This window comes from Erpetoichthys calabaricus, chromosome 14 (assembly GCF_900747795.2).
Source record: "Erpetoichthys calabaricus chromosome 14, fErpCal1.3, whole genome shotgun sequence".
Classification (NCBI taxonomy): domain Eukaryota; kingdom Metazoa; phylum Chordata; class Cladistia; order Polypteriformes; family Polypteridae; genus Erpetoichthys; species Erpetoichthys calabaricus.
The window spans coordinates 20536580-20555714 of NC_041407.2; the positions used below are offsets into that span (position 1 = coordinate 20536580).

A 19135-nucleotide genomic window follows, 5' to 3' on the forward strand; every position below is an offset into this window, starting at 1 on the left:
ACAATACTCCTGATATCTTCTTCTAATTATTCCACACACACTGCACTCTATGGGTCTTCTCTGCATCTAGTTTTCCATCTTGGGCCACCAATGATCCAAAACATTTAAATATATCCACTCATTCCAATTGCTCTTTCTGCAGAGTAACTTCTGAATCCTGATTATCATGAAACCTCATGTCTGTTTATCTTCAGTCCCCTATCTTTCAAAGTCCTTGTCCATTCTTCCAACTTCCTCTCCACTTCTTCTTTTCTGGTGCTGCATAACACAGTCTTGTCAGGAAAATCCACACACCAGGGGGACTGGTCTTATATTTCACGACTCAACACATCCACGACCAGATCAAAGAGGTAAGAGAAGGTCCCTGGAGCAGACCTCCCTCCCTCATACACATCCTGGACAAACCTTACACACTTCTCAGGTCCTCGCTTCTCTCTCATGCACCTCCAGACCTCTTGACATGCTGCTCCATCATATGTCTTCTTCAAATCATCAAAAGCCACGTGCAGACCTTTCTGTTTTTCTCAATGCCTCTATATGAGTTGATGCAAAGAACCCCATCAATTGTTCCTCTCCCTGGAATCAAACCAAACTGCTCTTCCCTATGGTGGTCTCTTCCCTCAGCCTTCTCTATGTAACCCTTTCCCAAATTTTCATTTTGTGTGACATCAGCTTTATCCCACTGTAGTTTCCACAATCCTTATCATTAAGTGAATAAACGCACTAAATGCAATAAACATTAATTTCTTGTTTCTCCAAGTTCTTGCGTGATACAGTCAATCTGAAATTATTTTTGTGTTTCGTTTGAACCAAAACTGTTTCAGGTAGTGAAACTTTTGAAAAAATGTGCTGTCCAGTGGTGCAACATAGTACATGTCTTATGCTCTGTTATGTTGTAATTTATGTGGTATCTTTATAAAGTGGCCTTCATATTTACTTATGTTTTAGGAGTAGGATTGTGATAAAGTAGTGTAACACCCACCCCCCGACACACACACCCCACCTCAGTTGTTTACAGCAATGCTAAATTCCCAGTCTTACAGAACGTCTCGTTGTGCTCATCCAGTTAGATTGCTGGTGAATGTTGGCTACACCAGTATTAATTAAGGTTAGACCTTTGCACAGCGGTTAGGGTTGCTACCTCACAGCTCCACATTGTCTGTGTGGCATTTGTCATTCCTTCCTGTGTCTCTGTTTGGGTTTTTTTTCTGTTTTTACTTGGAGTATTTTTTCACATCCTAATGATATGCCTGGTAGATTGATTGGTGGTCTCAATTGTTCCTGTTCAAATGTTTTGAAGAACATGTATGGCTTGCTAAGCACTGGCACCCCTCTCAGGGCTGGTTCCTAACTTACTCCCGATGCTGCTGGGATGACGTCCAACTCCATAACTCCTTAAACCTGGATGAAGCATGTTCAGATAATGAATTGATTGTTGTTTTTTTAAGGATCTTTGGTCTTCACTAAAGTGGTGAGAGATGGCCTCTTGACCAAATGACATTCAGGTAAAGCCCAAAAACCTAGAAATGCCAAACTGTTACCCTTCAGCTTTGGAATGATCATATAGCATGTGATTGCCCAAAAACCTTTGGGTCTGGGGCAGTGATGTAACCAAACCAACTAACTCGATGAATTCTGGAAGCCATCTGAGCAGCACATCATTGCATCCCATGCAGTGAGACTTTGTGCTTTTAATTGGAGCTTTCCTTCTACAGTAGATAGTCTGTTATACTTCACTGTATGTAGAATGCTGAAGTTAAGGAGTTTTAAACTTCTTGCCTATATGATGACATCATACAACATAAAATATGTGTGATGCCCTTCCTCTATTCTCATTTTGCCATGTTTTTAATTCAGACCAAATGTCTAACAGAAGGTGTTCTCCTTTGCCCCCCATAGACAGGTTCATGTAGAAGGTGGTGTGACCTCCATCAGTCTCCGAGGCCAGGGTCACCAGTTCTTCACTGGGACACAGTCCTCATTGATTTTTCGCTTTAACTTCACGGAGTTCAAGGATGAGCTGTTCACCTCGTGTCACTGCGATGCGGTCAATGACATAGCCTTTCCTTTGTAAGTATCTACCAGTTCATTGTAGACCACCATGTCTGTGGGCTTGAAAGTGATGTAAATCCCTATTCTTTTTCTTCAGTGGAACCGCAGAGCTGTTTGCTACGTGTTCGAAGAATGATATCCGGGTGTGGCACACAGAAACCAACAAAGTCCTACTGCGCATCACCGTGCCCAACATGACGTGCAATGCCATCCAGTTCATGCATGATGGGAAGAGCATTGTCAGCGGTGAGGATGACCACTTATTTATCCTTATTCTTTTAGCTTTGCATCACATCATAGTTGCTAAAGTCAAGGAACAAATGCGACTCCGCTATCACTAGTGCACAGTGCATTTTGAATAAATCATTGTGTACTGAGCTGGTTTTTGGATTTGTGCTTCAGGGATGAAATGATCACATGAAAAGATTGTTGATATGAAGAATCCCAACGTTCTTATGTTTGCATTTGCCTGTGGGCGTACGTGGGTGTGCTTTTTATTTATTTTATTTTAGCTCATCTCCTGTACAACTCACTACCAAAAAGATTCAGAAGAATGAGACTGAAATGTTTTTTTCTCACAAGAAGTGACTATGAGTGCATATTTTATTTATATGAGTGTGTGCATGTAGGTGTTTACATATATCTTCATCCTATATCATTCTCACTAGCTAGCCACGGTGTCTGTCGAAGACAGGTAACAGAATAATTTAAAATTATATCATATTTCTTGCCCTACGTGTACTTTCAGTGCCTTTCCTCTGTATTCACGCACATCTGAATGTCTCTTCACCGACACTCCGCTTCTCGAACGCATTCATATAACGCCTCCTTCTTGGACTCTGTCATTATTTTCAAGGCGCCCTTCTTGCCTCCTGTCTGGTTTTATGCCTCCTGTCTTTGGAGGAGACTCTCTCAGCGTGTGCCTTTACTCCTCCTCGTGCATCTCACGTTTCCTCTTGCATTATGACACCAAAGCCAAACTGACCAATCACACCAAAGCTAAACTGACCACTCAGATTACTCTGAGAGACTGGACACACACAGACTGTAGTGTTTTATTACATAGTAGATATCTATGTACGGTCACGGAAGATACCTGAGATTTCACAAATGTGAATCTCGCATGTATATTTTATGCTAGTTACAGCATAATGCTACACAACATGTGGAAATAAGTGCACTGATAGATACAGTAGATAGATAGATAGATAGATAGATAGATAGATAGATAGATAGATAGATAGATAGATAGATAGATAGATAGATAGATAGATAGATAGATAGATAGATAGATAGATAGATAGATAGATAGATAGATAGATAGATAGATAGATAGATAGAAAATGTAGATAGGAATAAACACACTCTAGAAACTGTAATTTGGACAACCCATGTCAAGACACAGAATTAACGCTGATGCAGATGTGTATTTATGACTGTTGCAAGATATAGAGTCAAATCACCTAAAGGTTTAGGGCACCCAAAGGCAGATGCCATATAACTGAATTACATCTATCTATCTATCTATCTATCTATCTATCTATCTATCTATCTATCTATCTATCTATCTATCTATCTATCTATCTAAGCACTTAGGGTCGGTCCAGTTGAACGGACATCAGACGTGATATCATTGATGTTAAAGCTGTCAATCTTCTGGTCTGCAGAGGGAGGAAAAGAAAAGGTGTTAGTACACGGCATCTACCTGTGGAGTGGCAGAGAATTACCATTAAGCTGTCCCCTATGTGCACATACGTGACGCCATATCCTTGCATTCGTTTACATACTACATGCAATTTTTGCCATCTCCATTGCTCAGTTTTGATATTTATTGTTGCCAGTTATTATATATGGTCAAGCAAAAATGATTCAGTCTAGAGCAAAATTTTTGATACAGGACAATTTAGACAGAGTTTCTACTTAAAATATTGGGTATAAAAAGTATTTTCTGTTTACATATTGTAACAAGAATGAGTCGGAGACATCACAAAGGTTTGGGGCAGCCACCCGTATATTATGCTTGGCTGCAATCGCTCTTTTAAGTACACGATGTGAATCGATCAGAGTCAAAAACAGAACTGCCTGTAGTGAGGCAAGATGGCAGTTTTATAGGCCTGAAAAGGAAATGACGTCAGCGTAGCAGGAACTGGGAGTGGCATCCTCGGGGTCGGAAGTGACGTCATCCTTGGGGCCGGCAAGAGGCGGGATTTCCCGGGACAGGTCTGCAAGGGACTGAGAGAGATAGTCAGTACATTCCGCCACCCCCTGGTCTGGCGTAGAACTGCAAGTGATTAGGCCCTTCAGCTGTTCCCCATGCGCACGTGTGTGACAATATTTTATTTAATTTAGTAGATATGTAATCATGAAAGTACTGTACAGTATATACAACAAGTATTTAAGCATATAAGTTATGAGGATAAATGAAAAGTAAAGGCTATTTGAAAATTACACACGTAGAAGCTGATGCAATACAACACTGATGCAATGGCTTATGGGTAGTTCGAACACGCACAGTGCAGTGCTCTACCTGTAGTCCAGTTGAAGCCAAGGTCAAATGAACATGGACGCTCCACTGCAGGATTGCACCATTGCTGAACAACACACTGTAGTGAGATTTCTTTGAGAAGAGGGAGTGAATCCTGCTGAAATTCACCAAAGGATGTTGGCTCAGTACAGAAGGGAAAACATCCTGACTCAACGAAAAGTTTGTGAATGGGTGGAAAGACTAAAAAGGAGGAGGAACAAGTGTAACCGATGAAGCTCAATCTCATCGACCATCAACGTCGCTCACATAAATTCACATTGACATGACGAATGCCTTCTTTAGAGAAGTCTGATGGATTACATTGTCCACTGTTGCTGCACATTTAGATATCAGCTATGGATCTGCACATGCCACAATGTATGATGACTTGGGGTACCATAAAGTTTGCACAAGATGGGGACCCAGACAGCTTACTGCTCTGCACATGCCAATATCCTTCAGTGAATGGCGCTTAGTTTTGTCTTCATTCTCTCCTCCACCTCTATCTCCAGGGGGTACAGAGTGTTTTCTGTAATTTTTAATTAGCTTGTTGATTCAGTCAGCCTTTCCTGAGGTGATGTTACCAAACCAGAACACTACAATGGCCATCGAAGATTTTCAGAAGATGTGAAGGATGCCACTACCCACATTAAAGGAACCCAGTCTCCTAAGTGTCTGGTCTGCATGTTCTTCTATAGTTTCTCTGTGTTCTGAGACCAGTCCAACTTGTCATTGATTTGGACCCACAAGTACCTGTAGCAGTGTATCACCTCCACATCCACTCCATGAATAGTGGCCGGGCATTGAGGCTCTTTGATACGTCAAAGTCAATAACCATTTTCTTGGTTTGGTTGATGTTTAGTTCAAGACAATTCTTTCTGCCAGTAGAAGCAAAGTTCTCTACCTTATAACTCCAAAAGTGTGCGAGAAATAGTGTCAGATGCCAAACGAAGATCAAGAAGGATAAGAATACTTAGCAATTGGGAATCAGTGGTCCAGAGCAAATCATTTGTTACTCTAACCATGGCTGTTTCAGTGCTATGCTTACACCGGAAATCAGACTGAAAATGTTCCAAATATTTATTAGTGTTCAAATGGTCCTGTAGTTGAGATGCAACAACACGTTCTAAAAGGGAAGACTGGAAATAGGACGAAATTGCTGAAACTGTCGGGATTGATACCTTGATAAAAGGAGTGACAGCAGCAACTTTAAGGCAATCAGCGACTATACCAGAGGAAAGGGAAGAATAAATAGCAGCAGTCAAAAGAGAAACAAGGAGAGGCCAACAAGCTTTAGCTGAGACAGTGGGAATGGAGTCAAGTTGACATATCGATGAATTCGTGTTATGGAAAATCTCTCTGATATTAAAACATCATTAACTAAATTGTATTTATCTGTATATGTAAAAGATATTAAATGGCTGGTGGTGTAACTATCCCTTCAAGGTGGATACTTTGTCTTCCTCTTTCCACCAATCCATGCATGGTCAGTGTGTATGACTACGCCAAATGTACGAGGTCTGTCTATTGAAAAACAAGGCTGTGTTTCTATCTCTTAAACAAAGCAGTGAGAACTGATTATGAGCACTTGCCATGCCGGTTTAAACCTGTCCAATCCTGCACGACAAACGACAACACTCTCTGCCGTTGATTGTCAATCACCATTTAATGCAGTTGTGTTTCCCCTTGTATGCCAGAGTCATGCTAAGTTTAAAAGTTGAGTAACGTGCCAATTTGAAATTTTTAGTAAAATTAAACAAAACACCAACAGAAACTTTTCAAATGCTTACTGAGGCTTAAGGAGAAGACGTGTGTTTGTCCTAAATTGAAATCGGTGTTAAAACAAACACGATTTGAGTCAATGGATGCAGTAAAAAAGTAAAGAAGAAAATGTCTTGAAACAGCTAAGAGAAACTTAGCTGAACTTCCGCCTTCAACCAGTGGATCCAAGACTGCATCGGTGCGTAATTGCGAATGGGGAGCATATGGAAGGGGACAAGTATTAGAATTGTTATATAAATAAAAGTGAGTTATTGTGTCAGTCTTATTATTTAATAGACAGACCTCGTATTTTCACTCGTCGTTGTGAGGGCAGAGAGACTTTCGTAACCAGGTGACAGTCCATAAACGTTGTAACTGTTGTAAACGTACAATATATGACAGCATGATGCTAAGGCCATAAAGGTTTGTATTGGAGAGGAAAACCTGAATCATCAGTCCTACCTGAAAGAAAGAAGATGGATTTGATAGTTCTAATCATCATGGATTATGGGAAGATCGTTTCTCTACTCTGCAGCCAGTGTCTTAGAAGTAATGAACAATGGCTTTACAGTCTTGGAAGTGGAAGCTGACAGTGGAACTCATGCTGAAAGATGTTTGCTCAACGTTGTGGTACTGGGTACCTGTGAATGAGCACCATGATGTTCAATCTAATGTGAGCTGTCAGTAGTAACCAGATTAGGATTGTCACAAGCAGTGGATTGCAGGTCCATTGTAAAAGGTTGTTTCATGGACTTGTGTCTAGGTCAGGGGTGGGCAACTTCAATCTTGGTGGGCCGCAGTGGCTGATGGTTTTCCGTTCCAACCCAATTGCTGAATTGGAAACCAATCCTTGCCAATCTCAGAGTTTATTTAATTTTATGGCTTGTTAGTCTGCAATGTTAGGCTCTTATATCGTAGATTTTTTTTCTTTCCTAGGATATCATCCAAATGGTAGGAAGACTAAATCATTTTCAGTCTGTCACGTTCTTCTGTTAAGTGTTTTATTAAACCAGACAGTGCATGGTGAATCCACAGCAGTGTAAATAGAAACAAGTTAGACGGAGTACTGCTGGCTGCTTTGTCATTTGCATCTTATTGATAATAAGGAGCCATTATAAATGCAGCTGTTTAAGACTGAAGCAGTTAAGGGTGGAGAACCTTAACAAGTGAGACCACTAAAATGAAGCATCAAAATGTCACTTGAGCAATAAGTGCTTCATCAGCAATAATTGAAACTGGGTTGGAACAAAAATCTGCAGCCACTGCGGCCCTCCAGGACCGACACAGCCCACCCCAGTCTAGGCTCTTGAAATGACATCCAGTTTTGTGCTTCTGTATCTTCCAGCCTGGAATGATGGTAAGATCCGTGCCTTCACTCCAGAAAGCGGCAAGTTGCTGTACATCCTCAACAATGCACATAGCATGGGAGTGAGCGCAATTGCTGTCACCAGTGACTGTAAGTGGGTCATCAGTGGTGGAGGAGAGGGACAGGTATGTCGCTTGGAATGAGAATGTCATTTGTTTTAACATTGTCATCATCTCACAGATTCTTTACGTAGCTTTCTTGGGACAATATATTTTAGGTGAGAGTATGGGAAGTCACCCCCCGTTCTCAGCGACTACTGGAATCCATGAAGGAACACAAATCCTTGGTCTCCTGTATTAAGGTGAAAAGTAACAATAGGGAGTGTGTTACCACCAGTTCTGATGGGACCTGCATCATCTGGGATCTGGTGTAAGTGCACCTGCCTGACAGTCAGCCACCCAGTAAAAGCTTTTATCCTTATCGGTAACACTTCTGCTCCTCCCTAAAACAGGCGCTTTGTCAGGAATCAGATGGTTCTGGCCAACACGATGTTCAAATGTGTCAACTACCACCCTGAAGAGTTCCAGATCATTACCAGTGGCTCGGACAGGAAGGTAAGAACATACAAACTTGGGGTATAAGCACCATTAAAGTGAATTTGGCATATTCGCCTAAGGCACGAACCATAAGGTAGGAGGACCTAGCTGGACGGGTTAGCTGCTGAACAGTCGGTTGGCGCTCAAATAAGCTTGGCTTAGGGCGTACTGGGTATAAGGTATGTACAACCCCAATTCCAAAAAAGTTTGGAGAGAATGAAAAATGCTAAAAAAAACAAATGGGGTGATTTGTAAATGTACTTTGACTTGTATTTTAAAATAAACAGTATAAAGACAAAGTATCCCATGTTTTACCTAATCGGCTGCATCGTTTTGTTTGAAGATATACATTTATTCTGTAATTGATGCCTGCAAGATGTTCCAAAAAATGTGGGACAATAGTAGTTTAAGACTAATAACGATGTGATAAGCTAAAATAAGAAGGGCTGTTGAAACAAGTGAGGCAATCGTGTTGTAAGAAGCCTTCAAAAAGGCCTAGTCCTTCAAGTGTAAGGATGGGTCGTGGTTCACCAAATTGCCGATAGACGCATCCCAGAATAATCCAGCACTTCGATGACAGTGTCTCCAAAGACAAATCAGTAGGATTTGGGGCATTTCTCCCTCAACAGTGATCAATATAATTAAAGGATTCTAGGAAACCGGTCAAATCTTGGGGTGTAAAAGGGCCACTTCTGAATGCCGGATCTCCAATCCCTCCAACAGTCTGTCATGCGTCTGTAATGGATATCATGACATGGGCACAGGAACACATTGGTGAACCTTTATCAGTCAACATCATTCACTGCTGCATCCACAAATGCAACTTAAGGCTTTACTATACAAAGCAGAAGCCATATATCAATACGCTGGCAACTTCTCTGGGCTTGGTCTCATCTGAGTTGGAAAGTAGCACAGTGGATGAGACTTTGTGCCAAGAGATTTAACCAGGCCCGGGGGCCAGAAATAAAAGACAAAGAGTAGAAGACAAAGTAGAATGTTGTAAAGAGGTTCAGAAACATTGGTGCAATACACATGCAGGGCAGGTTAGAGATTATGAAAGTAGTAAAATTCAAAAGTCTCAAAAAACTGATAGTAAAGATCGCATTAGCGCAAACAAATGGTAATTATTACTCGGTGACATAACGGAACAGTAAAAAGAGATCGAATATATGGACATAGGTGATATGACAGAAGAATGTAGATATTGTTTGGCTTTAAACTTTAAGTCGGAGACTTGTAGATCATCTAATTCAGGTTGCCATCAGGGAAAGGTAGTGTTTCTTCCCAATGAAGAGGCGTATCCGCGAGAAATAAAAGATTTGTTATTTGGTGAAAGTGAAATCCACAAACACTACAGGCTACAATATTCTGTTCGCGTTTGCATCATTCAATGCTCAAAATGTAGATTTACACGATTCAGAACCATACACTATGAGAATCTGTGGTCCCGTTACAATTAAAGCATACGACAAGTTTAATTTCAAAGAAACCACAATTTCGGTCAGGTTTATATTTATGATCACGGAGAAGCGATGCAACATAAAATCGAAAGAGTTAAACGATCGGATGTATTAGAAATTCTATCACCAATAATAGATACAATCCATACATCCAAACGTGGATAACATTAGACAACAAATGAGTTCTTGATATGCCATTCATATTAAAATGTTAACAGTTTTCTGTTAGAATAGCTTTTGCAAAGACAATTAACAAATCTCAGAGCCAAACATTCGAAAAATTCATTATATTTAATAGAGAGAAGAAAACGAAATTCAATCACAGGCAGTTATACGTTGTGTTGATGCATATGTAACAGTTCCCATGAAAATAAAAATCTGTTTAAATTGTACAACCACATCCCCATACGCGAGTAGCAGAACCGCAAAGTGGCTAGCATGTAGCGCAGGCCAGGGGGGTTGGCAAGCAAAGTGAGCAGGGGGCAAAGCCCCCTAGTCTTATTAAAAGAACTGGTCATGTGACACCGAGGTAAACACTCAGCTGTCCCAACTTTTTTGGAGGATGTTGCCGTCGTCATCAGATTTGAAATAAGGTGTATATTTTCAAAAAAACACAATTAAATTCACAAGGTTAAACATCAAAAAAGTCAAGTCTAGTGACTTTATTGTCATCCCACCCATACACCATATTGCAGCATACAGTGACACGTAATAACATCCTACAGGACTGCCATGCAACAAATACATAAACACAGGACAAGCGCAAGTTAGGTAAAGAACTGCACAATGCTATAAATAAATAAATATTAGGTAAGTAAATAGATGTCAATAATTTATTTATACGTCACTGTGAAGATACTGTTATGTCTCAGTTCTGTTTAGTGTCAGTTAGCTTTTTACCCAAGTTGGCTCCAGTGCAAGATTTGCTTTTTGGTTTCTGAATTTTATTTTGCCTTTAACTTGAGCATACACTACTGGTCAAAAGTATTAAAGCACCTCAGTTTTTATTGAAATGCATGTTCAATATCTAGTTTGGACATAACCTTGAGGAATGTTTTGGCCCATTGCCTTGCTGTAGTATGAGCCCCTGTCCTACAAGACACAGACCAGATGGTATTGCATGGTAATGCAAAATACTGTTTTTGATTCCGAATACCAGTCACCAACTCTAACTCCACCAAAAGAACGCCAGACCATCACACTTCCTCCTCCATGTTTGACAGTTGGTGTCGCACATCCTTTCACCAACTTGACGGTGTATCAACACCCTGTGAGGCGAACCAAAGATTTCAAATTTGGATTCATCGGTCCATTAGACTTTCTTCCAGTCTGCTGTAGTCCACAGCCAATATTTCCAGGCCCTATTTTGTCCTTTAAGGAATTGCTTTCTTACTGCTACTCGCCCTGTCAAACCTGCAGCACAAAGTCCTCCTCTTCACAGTACAAACTGACACTTTGCTTTTGTCGACCTCCACTGTTAAGCTGTACTTGAAGCTGTTGTGCTGTGAGGCCCATCATACGAGCCGATGCCCCTCAGAAACTGTAACTTTGGACCTGTCTGATCTCTTCCTCTCAGAGTTTCTCCCAGTTTACAACTGCCTTTGGATTGTGTAGGACACCACTGGACTCACTGACACTTTGATTTGTTTTGTAAGGCCTGCACTTGTAAGGGTAATAATGCTCCTCTGTCTCATTTCATTTGTTAATTGTTAATTGTTTTGTTGCCTCATTACCACTGGAATATTGTCTAAGTAGTACTTCAGATGGTGTAGTAACCCAGTCTGTTCCAACTCTGCTTTAAGACAGACGGAGGGTTTTTAAGTAATCAACAGAGGTTGGGACACCTGTGCAAATTGTTGGCTTCAACATACAAAGCTTCATTTACTTAAATTGCTGCAGAACATTTGTAGGTTGTAACCTATGAGTTGTTCCCTGAAGAAGGCCCATTTGTAATATTCTGAAATGTCCGTTTGTTTCAGTTTTAGCAAACCTAAACTTTACATTTAAACCTCTGGTAGTTTATTGCTTACCTTTGCACCATTTTAGGTCATTCATTGCACTTCAACTGATTAAATTTGAAGAAAAACTGGAAAAACTGAGGTGTTCTAAACTTTTTGACCTGTAGTGTATGGGACATCACATTTCAAAAGACAGCAAAGTTAAGTTTTGCAAGAAATAAAAAGAAAGAAAGAATCTGTTAATTTTTTTGCCACTTAGATTGGATACTGGGAAGTCTTTGATGGTGCTGCAATAAGAGAACTGGAAGGCTCCCTGTCTGGATCCATTAACGGCATGGACATTGCACAGGATGGCAGACATTTTGTCACAGGTAAGTATCATGACTTATGCTGTGTGTATCCCAGTGTCATAAGGGTTCATCCCCTGGCTGGGGTTCAAATTCACATTTTATATCTCTTTTGTTCCTTTTTGATTTACAGTGGGGCAAAAAAGTATTTAGTCAGCCACCAATTGTGCAAGTTCTCCCACTTAAAAAGATGAGAGAGGCCTGTAATTTTCATCATAAGTAAACCTCAACTATGAGAGACAAAATGAGAAAAACAATCCAGAAAATCACATTGTCTGATTTTTAAAGAATTTATTTGCAAATTATGGTGGAAAATAAGTATTTGGTCACCTACAAACAAGCAAGATTTCTGGCTCTCACGGACCTGTAACTTCTTCTGTAAGAGGCTCCTCTGTCCTCCACTCGTTACCTGTATTAATGGCACCTGTTTGAACTCGTTGTCAATATAAAAGACACCTGTCCACAACCTCAAACAGTCACACTCCAAACTCCACTATGGCCAAGACCAAAGAGCTGTCAAAGGACACCAGAAACAAAATTGTAGACCTGCACCAGGCTGGGAAGACTGAATCTGCAATAGGTAAGCAGCTTGGTGTGAAGAAATCAACTGTGGGAGCAATTATTAGAAAATGGAAGACATACAAGACCACTGATAATCTCCCTCGATCTGGGGCTCCACGCAAGATCTCACCCCGTGGGGTCAAAATGATCACAAGAACGGTGAGCAAAAATCCCAGAACCACACGGGGGGACCTAGTGAATGACCTGCAGAGAGCTGGGACCAAAGTAACAAAGGCTACCATCAGTAACACACTATGCCGCCAGGGACTCAAATTCTGCAGTGCCAGACGTGTCCCCCTGCTTAAGCCAGTACATGTGCAGGCCCGTCTGAAGTTTGCTAGAGAGCATTTGGATGATCCAGAAGAGGATTGGGAGAATGTCATATGGTCAGATGAAACCAAAATAGAACTTTTTGGTAAAAACTCTACTCGTCGTGTTTGGAGGAGAAAGAACACCATACCTACTGTAAAGCATGGGGGTGGAAACATCATGCTTTGGGGCTGTTTTTCTGCAAAGAGACCAGGACGACTGATCCTTGTAAAGGAAAGAATGAATGGGGCCATGTATCGTCAGATTTTGAGTGAAAACCTCCTTCCATCAGCAAGGGCATTGAAGATGAAACGTGGCTGGGTCTTTCAGCATGACAATGATCCCAAACACACCGCCCGAGTAACGAAGGAGTGGCTTCGTAAGAAGTATTTCAAGGTCCTGGAGTGGCCTAGCCAGCCTCCAGATCTCAACCCCATAGAAAATCTTTGGAGGGAGTTGAAAGTCCGTGTTGCCCAGCGACAGCCCCAAAACATCACTGCTCTAGAGGAGATCTGCATGGAGGAATGGGCCAAAATACCAGCAACAGTGTGTGAAAACCTTGTGAAGACTTACAGAAAACGTTTGACCTCTGTCATTGCCAACAAGGGGCATATAACAAAGTATTGAGATGAACTTTTGTTATTGACCAAATACTTTTTTTCCACCATAATTTGCAAATAAATTCTTCAAAAATCAGACAATGTGATTTTCTGGATTTTTTTTTCTCATTTTGTCTCTCATAGTTGAGGTTTACCTAAGATGAAAATTACAGGCCTCTCTCATCTTTTTAAGTGGGAGAACTTACACAATTGGTGGCTGACTAAATACTTTTTTGCCCCACTGTATGTTGCTTATGTGCATCATGATTTATTTTTGGCTTTGTCTATGTATATAAGCTGCCTTTGTTTTGTTTCATGTCTTTCGTTATGTTTAATGTATTTTCTTAAACCCAGAAATGGCCCTGCCTGACAACACATGTTAAAGCTTACAAAAAATGGCAAAAACAATAATGTGTGACTGAGAGAACAGACCGAGGGACAACAAAAGAATAGCTGGGGCACCAGCCAGGCTACCCAAATTAATCGGCACAAACAATAACAAAACAAAATAATAAAAGCACAACGCTCTTGGCACCAAGAGAGGTTGGCTTTAAGCAGCCTTATGAATTCTCAAAATAAGGTCCATCAGCAGGAGCCCTGCCCATGATGCAGGTTGGGTTCAGATTGAATGTCATTTTCTGGCAACCAGTCCATTTTTATGGTGTTCTAGGTGGAATGGGTGGAGCCAGCGCTGGGGATTGTGGGCAGGGCTAGCTGTCCTCTTTGGGTGTTTATTCTCTAAACTGTGATGGAAAGAGAAAACACATATAGCGTCCTGCAGCGTGATCGCTTACCTCATCAGAGCCATGAAGGTGCTATCCAGGTGCACATGTGTGAGAATATGATAATAAAATTCAGTATATTCTCAGTTAAGTGATTAATGCAAAACAAAAAAGACACACACACACACAATAGGGAAGCAGAAATTGTTTAAAATAAAAAAAAAATAGCAAACTGTCCTAATTAGTAACAGATACAGTATATTGTTGATAGCGGCTGCTGTATTATTTCAAACAGCAATGCCTGAAAGTAGAATATGTGCTGCACTCCTTTATTATCATTGAAATGACATCTTTTTTAAACTGAAGCAGACTCTTAAATTAACCAATCAAGAAAGATGTTCTCTATAATTATCGTCGTGTTCCCACTGTGCTAACCCTCAGCCAACTACACCTTAACAAAATGAATAGCTGGATAAAGGTAATTAAATTTTAATACAGCTTTTCAGTGCCCTCTGTAATGGCTTAAACAGGGAATGATGCAGCACCTTGCTTTGTATACAGGAAACAATCATATTTTTTTTTACATGAGTTATTTTCACAACTCACATTTGTTTAGTATAACTAAATAATGCATGGCCCCAGTGAAATTTGCTTGCATTATCTTATGTTGCTTTTCTTTATTCACATCAAGCTAGCCATACAGAATGAGGACTGTTGTCACCCAGCTGCAGGTGCCTTAACTGTCTTTGCATAATTTGCATATTCTTAGTCTTCTTAATTGTTTTCCAGATATTTTGGTTTCCACTCACATTAAAAAGATGTGTATGTTAGGTAACATGTCAGTCCAAAATGGCCTAACATAACAAATGTATGTGTGAGTGTGGACTGTGAGAGAATAATTTGGAGGTAACAATAGTTAAGTATTTTGGTCTGCAGTGTTTATTGAAATATAAGCATTTGTTTTAGAAATGTCAGGAAGAGAGTTACTGAAATTGGTTAAGTACAATACAATACAATACAGTTTATTTTTGTATAGCCCAAAATCACACAGGAAGTGCCGCAATGGGCTTTAACATGCCCTGCCTCTTGACAGCCCCCCAGCCTTGACTCTCTAAGAAGACAAGGAAAAACTCCCAAAAAAACCTAGTAGGGAAAAATGGAAGAAACCTTGGGAAAGGCAGTTCAAAGAGAGACCCCTTTCCAGGTAGGCTGGGCGTGCAGTGGGTGTCAAAAGAAGGGCGTCAATACAATACAATACAGTACACAGAACAGAACAATTTCTCAATATAGTAAGAAATAAAAAATATAAATTTAAGTGAATAAAAAACAAGAACGTTCTAGGAGGAAGGTTAAAGTAATACACAAGAAATGAATGCCATGTTCTGGCAGCCGTCCATTTTATGGTGTTCTAGGTGGAAAGGGTGGAGCCAGCTCTGGGTGCTGTGGGCGGGGCTAGACATTCTCATTGGGCGAAGAGATGATTAAGAGATCAGCAGATGTCCTGTAAACAACAAGACTGGACAGTTGTCACATATACCGACATTTCAAGGATTGCAGAACCTAAAGGATTAAAAAAAGAACAAGAGTTTAATAAAATAGGCTTTTATTAGGAGAATTTATCTGGGTGTAAGCCAATGAACCAACCAGAGTAAATGTATGCTTTAATCAGCATTATTATGTAAATTCAGGTGCTATACGGACCTCTACCCATATTATTCTGAACATACTGTAAGACTTCAGTGATGAATGCTCCCTCTTTGGCATTTACGGAGCAGTAAATTAAAGACACAATGGACAAGGTTTCCTCCTGCCTGATTACTGACTCGAGGAGGTTTTATCAGACTTGTCCTAGTAGAGGATACGTTTCTTTCTTTAAATCATATGTTGATTTCTTCCTCAGTGTGTCTGCATGAGAGTGCATTGATGTAGATTGGCATCTGTAATGCTTTTGGAAAATTGCTTTTTTTCAGTATGCTAAATATGACTCGTAATATTTAATTTGTGCATTTTATTTCAGTCTGTTTTTCATTTTAGAATTATTTAGATAATGACTCTTAACATGTGGAAAGTGTTCTGTGACTGAACCTCAGAGGTTAAAGTGCCTTTCCTGGACACATTCACACCACAAAACAGCAGTCTATCCAAGGCTGATTCCTGTCTTGCATCCTCTGAGCCTGTAATGGCAATACCTGAAATGCAAGAGGAGGCCTCCATACCAAAAGGATGTATACAAAGCTAAATATTTAATTTTTAAAGACAACTAAATATGGTGTAATGAAAAACACAGACAAGCATAAAGGTTTGAGGCAGCAGCAGACAAACCCTATATAATCTTTATATATATATATTGTGGAGACTGGCTCAGACACAGACAGGCAGACACGTTCATGTCACCCAACACACGTTTATTATACATTATAATTACAGTTATAGTGCACAATCCAGTGCCAAAGCACCATTCACCCTTTCAAGTCCTTGGCCACAACACAATGCCTTTCTCTCTCTCTCTGGTCCGCCTCCACTCCTCTCCAACACGCTTTGTCTTCTTCCTCCCGACTCTCGCCCTGACTGGAGGGAGGCGGCCCCTTTTATGTGCCCCGGATGGGCTCCAGGTGCATCGTCAGGGCCTCCGTAGCCACACCCCTGTGTGGCGGAAGCTCCCAAGGTGAAGCCGGAAGTCCACCGGGTGCCCTCAAGTCTCTTCCCCCCAGTACTTCCCGGTGTGGCGGAAGTACTGAGGGCCAACACTCCCAAGGCATTGGGGCGCCCCCTGGCGGTGACCACGGGCCCCTACAGGGCTGAGCTTCCAAGCTCCGTACCCGTGGTCCCCAAAGCCACCAGGGAGGACGCCCCCTCGTGTCCTGGAGACGGCACAAGCCCTCCTCCACTCCTCCTAGGCGTCCCGGCTGGGCATGGACGCCCGCCGGGCACCACAATATATATATATAAAATCCAACATCTGTCTGTCTGTATGTCTGTTTGCTTTTCACGTGAGAACTACTTAACGGATTTAGATATTTTTTTTCTATAATTTGCTTGAACATTTTGGTTGATTTTGCGACTTCTCTCATTGCACTAAGTATCATTTTCCGCTTGCAGGAGAGATATAATCTTGCTAATCCGAGACAGAGGCTGCAGGCCAAGAGGAGGGGAAAGCGTGACGTCAGGATTGGGGGCCCTCCTCACTGTCCTGTTTCACTTCTACGCTGGTGAAGCCGCTAGGGACGGGTAGTTGAAAATAAACGTGAGTTATAAACACGTTGAAAAAGTCAAAAAAAGATGCGTTTATAGATGCAAGTCTCAAAGTCACTGTCCAAGATGGTGACACTTCTGGTTAAGTACGGGCCAGGAAGGTAGAGGCGGAACCAGGGGATGGGCACCAGAAGTGACATCAGTGGTGGTAGGGCTCCAGTCGGTAGAAAAAGGAAGAGAAAAGGTGTTAGTAAACAGCACCATCTTGTGAATCAGCAAGGTATTGCCACCACCAGAGCCTTTAAGCTGTCCTCAACGTGCACATCTGTGAAAATGGTTAAATCTTTACTGTCTGTGTATTTTGTTTCCACAGATTCTCTTATCTGCTATTATAAAACTTTAACTCATCTCATCACATCCACTGTCTAATCGCACCTATTCAATGGGAAGGTCCTCGCTGTAGGCTTTGGGAAGGGGTGGAGACGGACATCAGGGGATTGTATATGCGGCCTTGCACAGGAGAAGAAAATTTGGACACGAGCATCAGTAGATTTTGTCCCCTAGGAACCAAGTTACCCAAACTATTCTATAACATTTCAGTTATTATTTACCTCTCTGATGCTAATCTTTCTGATCATAAAAACTGGTTATTACAATAGCAGTTGATGAGAAGAATTCACAATTAATTGCAGAATTGTGGTATTTCAGGGTTCCTGTAGAGTGCCAAAAACTAATCAGCACATCAACATCTCATAACAGGCTTAAGTTTCGAGTATTTTTCCATCTAACCGTTTTAGCTCTATGCTGTCCTCAGGAAACTGACACACATACACATAGACAGACACAACTCATCATCGAAATATCAATGTTTTCGGTAATGTCAAGATCCATCAAAAACCGGAGATGGAAATTTTTGATGAATCTGAAGCTTTTGCTCCTCCCTGTAGATGATAGGTTATTGTGGGAGAGGGCACAAATTAAAAAAATCCAAAGATGCCTATCGCGCAGCAGTGAACCATGAGTTTGAGCAGTAACAGGTCCGTCATGCTCTCAAATGTCCATACACGCTACACTGATAGATAGATAGATAGATAGATAGATAGATAGATAGATAGATAGATAGATAGATAGATAGATAGATAGATAGATAGATAGATAGATAGATAGATAGATAGATAGATAGATAGATAGATAGATAGATAGATAGATAGATAGATAGATAGATAGATACTTTATTAATCCCAATGGGAAATTCACAAAGCAGAGAGGTGTGATTATGCCATTGAACCTGATTTCTGATTGCAATTTTTCCACATGAACGAGGAATTCCCAGTAAGCGTGGATCATAAGCTCGCACCAACTAAGTACCTGCACTTTATATACACACCCCGTCGTTATTATCAATTGGATGGTGTAGTGAGGTCCTTGGATAGGCCCCACTGCGGCCTAGAATACAATACAATACAACTTATTCGTTGTATAGCGCTCTTCACTGTGAACAGTTCTTAGTCAAAATACAAGTAGAGATTTTCCTAATTACTAAATGCGGAACTGGTACACAAATAAATACATATTTGTTAAAAAAAACACAGAAAGCAAGGTAGAAATTGGGTTAATAAATGGAACCCAACAGTATCTGTCTATTAATTAATTGATTAGCTGTGGCCTGTTGACAATGAAGGAGATTAAAACTGTAAAGGAGAAAGCCAAAGACATAGTCACGCTCCTGGAGACTTTGGCCAACTGAC

General features: G+C 40.9%; 1 protein-coding gene across 1 annotated transcript in view; it reads left to right on the top strand.

Moving 5' to 3' along the window:
* The window catches only part of cfap52 (cilia and flagella associated protein 52), a 56253-nt gene that overhangs the window by 30012 nt on the left and 7106 nt on the right, over nt 1–19135 (top strand). The window contains exons 8-13 of the mRNA XM_028819568.2: nt 1900–2070; nt 2150–2298; nt 7683–7828; nt 7921–8072; nt 8155–8257; nt 11917–12028. Coding sequence (XP_028675401.1) covers nt 1900–2070; nt 2150–2298; nt 7683–7828; nt 7921–8072; nt 8155–8257; nt 11917–12028 — 833 coding nt within the window. The remainder of the gene's footprint in view (nt 1–1899; nt 2071–2149; nt 2299–7682; nt 7829–7920; nt 8073–8154; nt 8258–11916; nt 12029–19135) is intronic.